General features: G+C 40.4%; 1 protein-coding gene across 2 annotated transcripts in view; it reads right to left on the bottom strand.

Annotated features, from left to right (window-relative positions):
* RAB3B (RAB3B, member RAS oncogene family) overlaps window positions 1-15,527 on the bottom strand; it is a 114,680-nt gene that overhangs the window by 1,167 nt on the left and 97,986 nt on the right. For both annotated transcript variants that reach the window (XM_063118360.1, XM_063118352.1), the window contains exon 4: window positions 3,521-3,645. In XM_063118360.1, the coding sequence (XP_062974430.1) occupies window positions 3,521-3,645 (125 nt within the window). The remainder of the gene's footprint in view (window positions 1-3,520; window positions 3,646-15,527) is intronic.

The following is a 15,527-nucleotide window of genomic DNA, read 5'->3' as shown; positions in this document are numbered from 1 at the left end:
ATTATAAATTTTAATCAATTATTCAATGTATGAAAGTGATTAAACATATTCACTTTGTTTAATTGTTGGATACGCACACATATTTTGTGGTCTTATTAACTGCTAGCCAATTTTCAGAAAAAGCCCTCACCATGACCACAATTAAATTTAAACAATCTTATTCTGACCAAATGGTCTCATTAATGCAGCTGTTTGCAATAAATCACACTATATATTATGGTGCCTCTTCCTATCAGTAAGTTACTTCCTCCTGTACATTGGTCAAGATTAGCTCAGCACATTGTGGCTTTTACAGGCAAGTTATTTGATATATAATGCATTAAAAAGAATGGTTAAATTTATAATTGTCTCACCTTTTAATTTTGCCTGTAGGTGAGATCCTGCAGAATGTTACTGAAGTTTGGCTCTAAGAAATTTAAAAGTCTTAATGTAGGAAGGTACCATGTTTCAGAATACCTTATTAAAAGAGTTAAGCAACCTTTCAGTAAGTTTTGCAGGCATGAGTAGTTGTTTATTAATTATCACCTTTGTGCTTGTAGCTTTATTTACAACGCTCAGGAAGAGGAAAATGTATAAGATATGAAGCACCGTACATGAACTAAAGTTTCCTGGTACAGAGTGACTGATGAAGTAATGAAACGTGAATACAATCCGGAGTAGTCGTTTCACTCTGTATAGTGTTTTTACAGCAAATATGTGCTTTATAAGAATATGTTTCACTTTGTGCAGTTTTCACTCTGTATAGTGTTTTTACAGCAAATATGTTCTTTATAAGAATATGTTTCACTTTGTGCAGTTTCTCAGCAAACATTCTGCTTTATAATTATCTATCATCTGTGCATTACACTTACAGCAAAAAAGTAGCTTTGATTTTTCATATATAAATTTTTTTAGAACATTTTATGGTCATGCATATATTGTTGTGACAATAAAGAATTGAATGTTTAGCTAATTCAATTATCTAGTTGCACAGTTTATATTCATATTATTAGTGTAATGGTCTCTTGTTTCGTGCTTGTTAACTGTGTGGGCTCCTTTCTGTTGTTGTACATCTCTCTCTCTGCTGACACTAAGATTACTAGTATCTTGGATAGTGTTCAAATTTGGTCCCTTTGTAGTCCCTTTCTGCCACAATTTGTAGCTCTTTTGTTTTCTCTCATAGAAATCAACGGAAGACATTCACTTTTATGGAGACATGATATATAGTCCACCATACTGATAATATTTTGCTAGCGAGAGCCTGTGAAGTTTTGAGGCCTACAAAGGCAATGTAATTAAGTCAGACTTAGTGGCCTGAGGGGTTTCTGTTGGGAGGGGGGTATCCCTGAAAGGAGAAGTTTAATTTTTCTGGCTAAGATTCATTTCCCTGCTTAAGTTTGATTTTTACAGTTAAGTTTTATTTCTACAGTTGTTTCATTTCTTCAAGGCTGAAACAATACTTTGTTTTGGGGAAAGGGGGTATAGAAAGGGAGAGCCAGAAAAGACCAGAGCATGAGGAAAGAGCAGAAAGAAGCAGCCTGAAGAATTCTAGGTGCAGCTAGAGTAAAAGAACTAATGTTTTTGCAACTTCTCTATTCATGTATTTATATCACTCAGTTCTATTGACTAAATATCTTTACTTGTAATTTGGTTGTTTTAATATACTAGTAAACTGTTGTGGTAAGCCACAAATGTCTGGAGTGTCACTCACCCCACGTCTACAGACTAAACCCCATGTTATTGGGAAGGTAAAGGAAGGAAGATGGGACTCTTAAGGAGGCAAAAGATCCTTAAGGAGTTGCTCAGAGGGTCCAGATCATAGGTAGAACCCTAACAGAAGCCTACAACAACTAACAAGATTTACCAGATTTTTAAAATGCTGCTATCTTATAATATCTAGGTCCATCAGGGGGAATATAAAAAATATCTATATACATAGCTTGCTAAAAAAACTGGAATATTTAAGCTCAGTTATCACAACTGAAGATGTTCATTAAATCATCTGGGAAGAAGCTAAAGTTAGGAACAAAGGTTGATTGTGATGCCTTTCTGCCAACAATTTTGTGTGCCTTCCGTTAAGAACATGAGATATGAGAATTGAAGAATTGGGTTCAACGTGAAAGGTTTTAAATAAAACTAGGGATTAAAGAAATCCCATAAATCCACTAAAAACTGCCCTGCCAAATAAGCAAATATTTACACTATAGAGCTGTATGTTGTTGTGTAAAGTAAGAACAGGCATGCATGATATATTGCATGCTGTCCCCCCAAAATGTGAGACTGTACATAGAAATGGGTCAGAACAAAATATGATGCAAAGAAGTAGTGGAGCGCATTAGCTGTTGTGGCCATTTGAATGTTGGACATTATGCTGATTGGCATTCCAAATATTGCAAAAGGGAAACAGAACAATGACCAAAATGAAACTATTCAATAAGATTATTATCTTGGGGGGCTGCTTCAGAGCAGATCTTCCAAATGAACCATCAGAAGTTGCACACTAATAAAAGCTAAATGAGGAGAGTTTTATATTTGATGTTAGTCAAGGTACATTCATACTGGAGTGCCATGTAGGTCAGAAGTGGTCAGCTATTGGATCGGTAATGCATTGTGCCTTTCTGCTGCAAAGTAGCAGAGAGACGGAGATAATACAGTAAGACTGCCAGAATAAGAGCTTCTCTACACACAGGAAAAAGCCTGTGCCTTAGCATTGCTTTTGTCCTCACAATAACCCACCATCACAACGTGCTCCTTCACATGTGACCATGTGATTTGCTCCCTCCTCGGAAAGGCCCTATTGTGTTTTAATGAGGCAGCACCATCTGGTGGCGGAAAGATCCTGCAATATCTGGATAATACGCCATCATCTATGTTTTTTTCAAATACACGATTTCCAGGGGATAACGTGGGAGACGTCCTGGCTGTTGATGATGTCGTGTAATGGACCTGCAAACCTCCATGGGTGGCCAATTATGAGCATGCTATAAATTGCTTGTTTAGAGAAGCTCTAAGACCTTGGAGACATGACTAAGATAGGAGGGAAAGTGGGGCTGTTCTACTTAAATCTAAGTAGAACGGAGTAGTGTGCAAGGTGTGATGAGGAAGGATATATTTAGTTAAGGACAGAAAGGAGACCTTGAAGCTGAGACATAGAGGCAACGTAGGAACCTAAGTAGAGGAATATCCCCTTTCCCCATCTATCAATTAAATGTATATATGAGTAAAACAATATATCTGAAGCAAAAAGCATAATTAGAAGAAGCACTGCTCCTGTGTGAGAAGAGTGTTTCTCACACAGCTAAAGGGGATTGCCATCTTTAGCTTTTTTAAGCAGTTGTACTAAAATAGTACTTTTAAAAACTTCTTAAAAAACTTCTAATTGATTAAAAGGTGGCCTGACTTTTTAATTGATGAATCTACCTGATCAATTAAAATGGCAGCCTATAAAGAACAGGTTATCTAGGAAAGCCTGAATAAATGTGATGAGGCTATAATTAGAGGGAGAATGGAGAGCGAGGAAAAGAGAAGCTTTAACATGTACCCAACTGATCAGCCAGATGTTTCCCTTTCTCGATAGGAATTATTCTCTCATCCTCCATATCACACTTGTTTCCAACCAGAATGACTTGTGCATTATCCCAGGAGTAGGTCTTTATTTGAGTAGCCCTGTGAGAGAAGAAAGATGTTGCAGTGAGAGAACTGTAGCCAATAATATGTCACAGCGTGAATTCTGAATAGAGAAAACCTCCAACCCCAAATGAAAAACAACCATCATGTAGCTTGCAAAAAGACAATATTGTCAACAACACTGCAGCAAATTTCCCAGTTCTAAAAATTCTAATGATTTTTATTTGAACCAAAACCTTTGTATTCCGATAAAATCCCCTGATTTAGGGAATTTAATGTAGGGAAGTGTGCCACGACACAGGCTCTGAACACCAGACCTCACGTCTGCCACCACTTCTTATGGGGTGACACAGGCTCTGAACACCAGACCCGGCGCTTGATACGCCTGAGGCAAGGGATAAAGCCCACCTTCCTCCAAACTATGTGGAGAAAGGGGTTTAAAATGGAGAAGGATTTTAATATATATAATAATGCGCTGTGAGTTATATCTGCTTAGGTGAATGATTGTCAGAGTGGGTGTTATATGTGTAAACTTAAGATGATAAATGCCAAACAGACACGTGGGATTTTTGTGGTAGTTTTAAAAACAAAACTATCAAAATTTATTTTTAAAAGTTCATAAGCTTTGTTTCAAATAACAACATTTAAAAACCTTTTTGAAACCTTCCATACAATCCTGTCACTCTCACATTCGCGCTTTCCTTTTTCTCACACAATCACTCTTGAACTTTATTATTAGTATTGATTAATATACTTCCACTACGTGCACACCACACCCTAAAGACACCACTCACTACTCTGACTCTCAAATTTCCCAGAACTTAAGTACCATAAATACAGAGAGCACTACAGACTCTAAGAGTACCTAACAAGTCTCCCTGAAAAGGTTCTCTCCAAAAGAACCTCTGAAAAGAACAAGAACAGAACTCACAAACCCCTCAGTCATTGCCTTATATATCACTCCTCCCCCCTCCCAAGACATTCTAACTCCGCCCACTCCGGCCAACATTCTAAAAACCACAGACTTACAAACTGCAGACATACATTTGGAATTGACTTGTGGGGTGTAACGCCACAAAGTGTCCTTTGAAACATAAGATTGTAAACATTCTATTAACTACCTTCAATCACTTGCTTCTAACAGTGTGGTATAGTAGTTAGAGTGTTGGACTGGGATTTGGGTTTAATCTTTTTGTTATTTCCAAACACCAATAAATAAAATACACTACAGAGCAAAATATAATACACATAGACAAACACACTAGAAAAATCAAACAAAAATCAACAAACAACCCCCCCCCACAATATTCTTCCAATATTCTCCTCAGCAAAAATATGTAACAATGTTATTTTTTTCTTACTCTATCACTGTCAAATCCAAATCTCTAATTTCTCTCTTAACATTTTCTACATTATTGGTTGAATCCACAGATATACAAGTCATCTTTTTCTCGTCCCTTCAGAAAGGTTCCCATTCAGTTATAAATCTTAAAGTCGATTTTTCTCTCATTATTGCCATGAATTTCGCCGTCTCTGCTAGCTCAAACATCTTCAGTTGTCATTCCTCTATTGTGGTCGCTATTTTGCCCTTCCATCTTTGTGCATATAGTAACCTTGCAGCTGTCGTCATATATAAGAATATAGTCCTATGGTTCTTTTTCATCTGCTCATCCATAAATCCCAAAAGAAAGTATTCCGGTTTCAGTTGAATATTAATTTTTTGGATTTTTTGGATTACAGAATGGATTTGTATCCAGAAAGTATTTGCTTTTTTGCAGGTCCACCATGCATAGTAGAATGTTCCTTCCTGCTCTTCACATTTCCAGCACAATCCTGATGCCCCTTTATACATTTTAGCCAATTTTGCTGGTGACATATGCCACCTATACATCATTTTGTAAAAAAATTCTTTAAGGTTAGTACTTAAGGTAAATTTTAGCTCTCTTGACCACATATTTTCCCATTGTGCCATTGGTATACCATATCCCATATTCTGGCTCCATTTTATCAAACATTCTTTCACTTGTTCTTCCTCCATCTCAAACCTCAATAAAAGTTCATAAATTTTAGCAATAACATGTTCGTCATTCATACATAATGCCCTTTCAAATTCTGACTTTGTTGTTTCAAAGCCACAGGCATTTTTGTCCATTTTAAACCTTTCTGACATTTGCATATATTCAGACCATTGACATGGGTACCCTTCTTTTGGCAACTCTTCTCTTGACTTTAATTTATAATCCCCTTGCCACGGTTCTAAAATATCGCGATATGTCCACCAATTGTAACTACTTGTCCTCTTGGGACTTGGGAGATTTAGGTTCAAGTCCCCTCTCAGCCATGAAGCTCATGACTTTCGACCAGTCACAAACGCTCAGCCTAACCTACCTCACAGGGTTGTTGTGAGGATAAAATGGAGAGGAGGAGGATCTTGTGCGAGACTTTTGGCTCCTTGGAGGAAAGAGTGGCCATTAATTTCCAAGAAGCAGGTAAATAATTTAAAAGAGTCTGTACATCAGTGAATATTAAAGACTGTTTCAGTACAAAAAAATCTGTTTAATAATCTCCCTGCAAAAAGAAGCAACTACTGGACATTGACAAAACATATGTTAAAATAAGCATTAGCTCCAACTGTGTTTCTGAGATCACAGCTCATAGGGCAGTCACAGTAACAGCAGTGCCCTGGCTATATCTACAACCGTGGGACATTTTCAAGCACTTCTCCTACATTTCAGTAAAATGTCACGAGATTGTAATCTTTTATCAGTTTATTTAGTAGATTAATCAACTAAAGTTTTAGATGAGGGGGTGAGTTAAGGGCACATTTGGTTTTGAAACTCTTCTGTTTCTGCTGTAATAGAGAAGTGACAAATAAAATATGAAAAGATGGCTTTTCCATCTAATAATCCACAGTGGATTTTATTTGTTATATTGTAATCTTAAACTTCCTTTAATAACTCACACAGGCACCTATACCAAGGTTGTTGTAATGACTGATTGATTGATTGATTGACATGTCTAAACTGCCTTTAATTAACAAGGGATCTCAGGGTAGTGCACGTACCATAAAAAGGCAAATACAATATTGTAGCAACAATAAAATTACATAGGAGGCATAAATTTATTCTACAAACAAACAAACAGTTTAAAGGAAAAACTAGTTTAAAGAAAAACTGTTTAAAATGCATGAGTAAATAGGAACATTTTGATTCGGTGCTCAAAAGAAAACAAAGTTGAGCAATGTGCATTTATTTAAATTTAATCAGTTAACTAATCTGTTAGAATTCAGATGATTAGATCAACTAACATTTTCAACCAATTAACTAACATTTTTAACCAATTAACAACATAGTTTTATGGACTGAACATATAGTTCACTGCAATTATTTTGTTTAGCTTGGCTTTGGAAAACATCCTACCTCCCAAAAAACAAAAAAAACCTAAACCTAAATCCAGCAGAGGGAGCTAGAAGATATAAAACTGATTATTTGTTGCTCCTAATTCATCTGTAATATTACTATATTGCATTAGAGTGAAGATTCTAGCTCAGTCTTAGAAATTTGGGTGGTTGTATATATGCATAAGCGAAGTATAAGGTAAAAAAAGTTACTTAAAAATATCTACCAATATTTGTACCTCTTACATCTTTTTCCTCTTGAATGAAAAAGCAGTGGCTTTCTACTCAGAAGTTTTTTGAACACACAAAGCTTACATGTCATTATTTTTATTTAATTTCTCCTCATGGTAAAGGAGAGTGAGGATTTTTGCCATGTGTTACATCTTTCTCAGTGACATGAAGCATAACTGACTGGGGATTTTTCCCTGTAACTTTTGCCCCCATTTATATCACCAACATTAACAGTGGAGAGATTGCTGATGGATTGCGTCTGTGGAGCTTGATTTCTGATTCAGAAGCAACCTCCGCCTTCTGATTAATTCCTGACAATTTTTAGTTGTATCTGGACAGCCCACATCCTGCATCTTATATGAAAGCAATGTCAGTCAAGACAGCCCATGAATATTCACGAGGCAGGATTCTCTGTGATGGTAAGGCTTACCTTAAATAAACTCTGCCATGGAACAGAATTTGTAACAAATAATCTAAAAAGAGCCAGCTGTAATAATTTTCATACTGCATAGTTAAAAATGGAATGCTGCCCTGAGCTTCACACTGCTAACGTCTGTAAAATATCATTAACATCTAATGTCTGTGGTTTGTTTAAAAGAGGCGGTAATTAGACCACTCCTGAAGAAGCCTAATCTGGACCCGGAAGATGTTAACAACTACAGGCCGGTGGCTAATATCCCTTTCCTGGGCAAGGTGCTTGAGCGGGTGGTTGCAGGACAACTCCAGGCACTCTTGAATGAAACGGATTATCTAGATCCATTTCAATCGGGCTTCAGGCCTGGTTTTGGAATGGAAACTGCCTTGGTCGCCCTGTGGGATGACCTCTGCCGGGAGAGAGACAGGGGGAGTGCGACCCTGTTGGTTCTCCTGGACCTCTCAGCGGCCTTCGATACCATCGACCATGGTATCCTTCTGGATAGGTTGTCTGAGCTGGGAGTTGGAGGTACTGCGTTGCAGTGGTTCCGCTCCTACTTGGATGGCCGATTCCAGAAGGTGGTGCTGGGGGATTATTGCTCTGTGCCGTGGCACCTAAGCCATGGGGTTCCACAGGGCTCTATCTTATCCCCTATGCTGTTTAACATATACATGAAGCCGCTGGGGGAGGTTATCCGGAGATGTGGACTGAGGTGTCATCAATATGCGGATGATACCCAGCTCTACCTTTCCTTTTCATCAAACCCAGGTGAGGCAGTGGCTGTTCTGAACCAGTGCCTGGGCACGGTAATGGACTGGATGAGGGCTAATAAACTGAAACTCAATCCAGACAAGACGGAGGTACTGTTAGCGGGTGGTTCTTCTGTCCGGCGAGGTGATGTTTGCCCTGTCCTGGACGGGGTTGCACTCCCCCTAAAGGATCGGGTCCGTAGTTTGGGGGTGTTCTTCGATCCAGAACTGTCACTTGAGGCACAGGTGAACTCAGTGGCAAAGAGCACCTTTTATCAGCTCAGGCTGATATACCAGCTGCGCCCTTATCTGGACAGAGATAGCTTAGCTACAGTTATCCATGCTCTGATAACCTCTCGTTTGGATTACTGCAATGCGTTATACGTGGGGCTGCCTTTGAAAACGGTCCGGAAACTTCAACTGGTGCAAAACAGGGCAGCAAGGTTATTAACAGGGACTGGCCGGCGAGATCACATTACGCCAGTCCTTTTACAACTTCATTGGCTGCCAGTCCAGGTCCGGGCCCAATTCAAAGTGCTGGTATTAACATTTAAAGCCCTAAACGGTTGGGGGCCAGGTTATCTGAAGGAACGCCTCCTCCCATATGTACCTACCCGGACCTTAAGATCATCTACAGGGGGCCTTCTCCGTGAGCCCCTGCCAAAGGAAGTGAGGCAGGTGGCTACTAGGAGGAGGGCTTTCTCCGCTGTGGCACCCCGGTTGTGGAACGAGCTCCCCAGAGAGGTCCGCTTGGCGCCTACACTGTACTGCTTTCGTCGCCAGCTGAAGACCTTTTTATTCACTCAGTATTTTAACACTTAATTTTAACTTAAATTTAAATTTTACTGTTTTAACTCTGTATTTTAATCCTATATCAACTTTGCTGTGTGGTTTTATCCTGGTTGCGCTTTTTATACTGTATTTCGTAATTGTGTTTTAAACTGTTGGGTGTTTTACTGTGGTTTTAATTTTTGTGAACCGCCCAGAGAGCTTCGGCTATTGGGCGGTATAAAAATGTAATAAATAAATAAATAAATAAATAAATAAATAAAATAAATTGTTTCTCTTATGGGCTGTAATCCTATACACACTGGGAAGTTCCATTGAAGTTGATGGGGATTACTTCTGAGAAGACATACATAGGATTTCATTTTTAATCTTCTAAATTTTTCATAGCACATTTCATAGAACATTTAAACCACTTTGGGCTTCTCTACACCAGGCTTTTTATCCTGCAACTTTACCAGAGCTTCCAGATTTTTTGCAGGATTAAGATCAGCCCTTTAGATGCGCTTCCCCTCCCATCCCCCGAGAATTTCATTTCTCTGAAAATTCTATATGTTTCATTATACAGCCACTAGATGACGTGTGGTTGTAGCACATCTCTATAATTACAGAGGGATTTAAATAGCCATTTTTAAATACTGCATTTCCCCCATTACAAATAAAGCCACGGGAATGGTTGCAAAACATGGGAGAAGCCTTGGAGGTTGATGACATCATGTGAAGGACTTGCAAACTACCATGAGTGAGCAATCACAAACGCACAATAAAAGCCTCATGTAGAAAGGCTCCGACCCACCTCTTTTCCAACCAGGTGCATCAACAGTACTTTGCCAGTGCGCACCAGGCAGGCAGGTATAGCAATTGCATTTAAGTCAGAAAAAAATCCCACAAAATTAGTCTTAAAAATGTAGGAGGGCAATGGGGAAAACAATGGAATGCTACTGTTTGGCAGCAGCGCTATCTAAATTCTCTGTAATAACTGAGTGAACCAACAATGTAAATTCCAGAGAAAATGGCTAGGGTGGAAAACACCGAAGTAAAAATGGCTGGTTCAGAGAGTTCCGGCTATGGGGTGGTATATAAATGTAATAAATAAATAAATAAAAATCCTAATGGCCAGAACCCAACAGGTTCTCAATTGCTCAGTCACACTCCTTTGTTGGCTTGTAAAAACAGAATTTACTCCCCTTGTATCGGTTCCTTGTTTAAACATATGGAACTGGCCCCACTGTATCTCGTTTTGGTGCCATTATTATACCCTATTTTCTACTCCCATCAATGCAAACATGATGGGAAAGTCAACAACAAATATGATAACCCTAGACTGCAGATACCTAAACATAATAAGCAGCCTCTCAGATTATTTGGACCAACAGAGAGCCTATAATTTACAGGTGGGCAACATGTGGATGTCCAGATGGTTTGACCTACAACTCCCATAAGCCCTCAATATTAACTATGCTGGCTAGGGCTGATAGGATTGTAGGCCAAAAATTTGGACATCCAGAAGTTGACCACCCTTCCCTTAATTGGAGTACTGATTTTATATACCATTCAAAATGTTATTTACATAATTTACATGCCTGTGTTAATCATGCAATTATTTCCCAGCTGATTTATATCAAATCAGAGAACTTAACAGGGACATACTAAACCGAAGGACACCGAATGGCCATTGAAATGCATTGGTTTATTCCGAATGGCCATAGAAAATCATTGGAGGAGTTTAGGGATCATCTACAAATCAAAATCCCTAAAGGAGTTAAACATTCAGTTTTCATAGAAAACCACACAGAATCAAAATACAAACTAACAGAGCGGTTTTAGGGAACAACTACTATGACCCCCCAACACTGTGGTTCTAGGGATCATCCCCAACTTCAAGAAGAAATCAGAATGCAATAAAAAGAGGGTAATGACAGTTTTATACACTGCTTTATAAGCACCAGTTCTCAAACACCCAAATATGAGAAAGGAATTTTGTCGCAACATGCCAAACATTATTTAGATGTTTCTATATGAGCCCCCTCCCGACGCCCACACCTTACAACAGGCCGGTTTCAAAATGGCCATAGGAAAACATCGGGCTGTCAGGCAGCCCCACAAAAAAGAGGGGGAGCCCCCAAAAAGTTCAGGGAGGTTGGTAATAAGGCTGTAAGCACCATAAGAGCCCCTGTTGAAGGCATGCTCCATTGGAATGGCCCCCACATTGCACACAGGCACCTTAGGTTCCATCAGAACGGCCATAGGAAAGCACTGGGCTGTCAGGCAGCCCCCCCCAAAAAAGGGGGAGCCCCATAATTGTTGTGGAGGTTTGAACTGAGACCCTAAGCATCCTAAGAGTTTTTGCTGGAGGCGTGCTCCATTGGAATGGTCCCCACATTGTACATGGTCACGTTAGGTTCCTTCAGAATGGCTATAGGAAAGCATGGACTGCAATATATGTTATTTTATTATGATTAATAAGGACTAAGCTTTATTGTGATTAAGATGTCCACACATTTTTATCTGCTTAAAGTCATTGACTATTCAGTTCTGAAACTGGGTTCTCATTTTAAGGGCTTTTTTTTAAACAAAATATTTTGGTTTAGTTGTACTTTTTTCAAAAGTTGTTGAATTCTGCCATTACTGTTTAAGTAGATAAAAACACCTGAGCTTCCTAATTATTACAGCCTCAGAACTACATGCCCCCCCTTTATGAAATCCTGCACAGTATTTTTTTTATGAGGACAGCCTTTGAACTTACCTAAAGGAATAGAATGGAGTGGAGTCAGTAGTAGGGTGACCATATGAAACGGAGGACAGGGCTCCTGTATCTTTAACAGTTGTATTGAAAAGGAAATTTTAGCAGGTGTCATTTGTATATATGGAGAACGTGGTGAAATTTCTTCTTCATCACAACAGTTAAAGCTGCAGGAGCCCTGCCCTCTTTTAAATCTGGTTACTCTAGTATATCTCCTGCAGCTTTAACTGTTGGGATGAAGAGGGAATTTCAGCAGCAGCTGAGTCTGGGTGTGGCTCAGCAACCTTTATTAGGAAAAGCCCAGCAGTCAGCATTTGGTAGCTGCTGGAAACAGCCTCTCCCCAACTTCTCCTGGTTTCTTCGCCCATCTTGAACTCAACTTGGACTCCTGCTTGACCCTGCTATTGGATTGTGTATGTATTGGGCTGCCTAACTCTGTTGGACTACTTCTGCTTTGGCTGACTCTATGGCCCTGTTCAGAAGATACCTTAAACCACAGGTTTAAGCACTGTGGTTAAAGCCATGGTTTAACATGTCTTCTGAACAGGGACATTATCTTGGCTTGCTTGCCTGTGTCTTGACCCTGTGCCTGTTATCTAGACCCCTCCTGCATTTGCCAGAGCTTCTGAAACTTGTCTTCTGGAACTTTGGCCTGGGTTATTACTTGTCCCTTCCATCAGCCCTATAATTAAGATTGCTACCAACACAAGACTGCTAAAATCAAATGTTAAAGAGAGAGCTACTGTGTGTCTCTGGCTGCAGCATGGTTTAGCGTGTTGTCTGAACCAGGCCTCTGTGTGTTCTCTCCTCACACACACACACACCCAAAATCTGGGCTCCAGCAGGATCAGGAGAAAATTGCAATGCCCTAGGTCCTTCCTGGCTAAAAAGGATTCAGTAGCACCTTTTCCAGAGGGCTTCCTAAAACAATTCCTATCTGCCCCTGCTTATATTAGGGTGTCTAAAAAACCCTTTTTTCATGCAAAAATAATGCAGTAACCAGCAAACTGTTCTTTTGGTAAACATGAGGTGTGTGTGTGTATATCTTGTGTCACCTTAAAAACAGAGCTGCAGCACAATCCTAAATATGTCTACTAAGAAGTAAGCCCCACTAAGATCAGTAGGGTTTACACCTTTCTAGTCTTGAGTCTGTCTACACGGCTTTTAAAACAAAGGAAGATTATTAAAGCACAAAAATATAACTGTCTCACTGCCTCCTAGGGCGTTGGCATGGGTGAGCATTCTGTCTGCAAACTGATTGGTCTGGATTTGTTTCACCTGTGATGTTGAGAAGCCAAAGGTGCATTTAAAAATAAAAGTACAGTGGTACCAATATTTGGCTTCACACAGGCAGCTTGCGCAGGATTCTGGGCTTCCAATACTTTGTCTACTCTCTGGTGACTGTAATCCGATATTACTTGCTGGTTTAGAGGCAGAACAGTGTTAATGTTTAAACTTAATTCAGGTCTCAGGTAAACACTTCCTGCAGTTGGAGGCTCTACTTTTGTAGTCCTTTCTCTATCTAAAGGCAGTTGATTAGGAAGCAAGAGCTTGTTAACAAAGGGACGTACTAAAACAAAGGACAGTACTTGCCCATAGGGAAACCATACTTGCCCATAGGGAAACCACACTTGCCCAAAGGGAAACCGAGGACAGAATTCTCCATGGAGAAGCCATGCATGCCAATAGGGATCCATTGAAAAGCACTTGCCCATAGGGAAACCTAGGACAGAATTCTGCATAGAGAAGCCATGCTTGCCCATAGGGAAACCTAGGACAGAATTCTGCATAGAGAAGCCATGCTTGCCCATAGGGATCCATTGAAAAGCACTTGCCCATAGGGAAACCTAGGACAGAATTCTGCATAGAGAAGCCATGCTTGCCCATAGGGATCCATTGAAAAGCACTTGCCCATAGGGAAACCTAGGACAGAATTCTGCATAGAGAAGCCATGCTTGCCCATAGGGATCCATTGAAAAGCACTTGCCCATAGGGAAACCTAGGACAGAATTCTGCATAGAGAAGCCATGCTTGCCCATAGGGAAACCTAGGACAGAATTCTCCATAGAGAAGCCATGCTTGCCCATAGGGATCCATTGAAAAGCACTTGCCCATAGGGAAACCTAGGACAGAATTCTGCATAGAGAAGCCATGCTTGCCCATAGGGATCCATTGAAAAGCAGTTGCCCATAGGGAAACCTAGGACAGAATTCTGCATAGAGAAGCCATGCTTGCCCATAGGGATCCATTGAAAAGCACTTGCCCATAGGGAAACCTAGGACATAATTCTCCATAGAGAAGCCATGCTTGCCCATAGGGAAACCTAGGACAGAACTCTGCATAGAGAAGCCATGCTTGCCCATAGGGATCCATTGAAAAGCACTTGCCCATAGGGAAACCTAGGACAGAATTCTCCATAGAGAAGCCATGCTTGCCCATAGGGAAACCTAGGACAGAATTCTGCATAGAGAAGCCATGCTTGCCCATAGGGAAACCTAGGACAGAATTCTCCATAGAGAAGCCATGCTTGCCCATAGGGAAACCTAGGACAGAATTCTGCATAGAGAAGCCATGCTTGCCCATAGGGATCCATTGAAAAGTACTTGCCCATAGGGAAACCTAGGACAGAATTCTGCATAGAGAAGCCATGCTTGCCCATAGGGATCCATTGAAAAGTACTTGCCCATAGGGAAACCTAGGACAGAATTCTGCATAGAGAAGCCATGCTTGCCCATAGGGAAACCTAGGACAGAATTCTCCATAGAGAAGCCATGCTTGCCCATAGGGATCCATTGAAAAGCACTTGCCCATAGGGAAACCTAGGACAGAATTCTGCATAGAGAAGCCATGCTTGCCCATAGGGATCCATTGAAAAGCACTTGCCCATAGGGAAACCTAGGACAGAATTCTGCATAGAGAAGCCATGCTTGCCCATAGGGATCCATTGAAAAGCACTTGCCCATAGGGAAACCTAGGACAGAATTCTCCATAGAGAAGCCATGCTTGCCCATAGGGAAACCTAGGACAGAATTCTGCATAGAGAAGCCATGCTTGCCCATAGGGATCCATTGAAAAGCACTTGCCCATAGGGAATCCTAGGACAGAATTCTCCATAGAGAAGCCATGCTTGCCCATAGGGAAACCTAGGACAGAATTCTGCATAGAGAAGCCATGCTTGCCCATAGGGAAACCTAGGACAGAATTCTCCATAGAGAAGCCATGCTTGCCCATAGGGAAACCTAGGACAGAATTCTGCATAGAGAAGCCATGCTTGCCCATAGGGATCCATTGAAAAGTACTTGCCCATAGGGAAACCTAGGACAGAATTCTGCATAGAGAAGCCATGCTTGCCCATAGGGATCCATTGAAAAGCACTTGCCCATAGGGAAACCTAGGACAGAATTCTCCATAGAGAAGCCATGCTTGCCCATAGGGATCCATTGAAAAGTACTTGCCCATAGGGAAACCTAGGACAGAATTCTCCATAGAGAAGCCATGCTTGCCCATAGGGAAACCTAGGACAGAATTCTCCATAGAGAAGCCATGCTTGCCCATAGGGATCCATTGAAAAGCATTTGCCCATAGGGAAACCTAGGACAG

Source organism: Elgaria multicarinata, chromosome 1 (genome assembly GCF_023053635.1).
Source record: "Elgaria multicarinata webbii isolate HBS135686 ecotype San Diego chromosome 1, rElgMul1.1.pri, whole genome shotgun sequence".
In the NCBI taxonomy this organism is placed as follows: Eukaryota; Metazoa; Chordata; class Lepidosauria; order Squamata; family Anguidae; genus Elgaria; species Elgaria multicarinata.
Note: the sequence above shows the minus strand (reverse complement) of the source record. Positions and strands in the feature narration are given on the sequence as shown.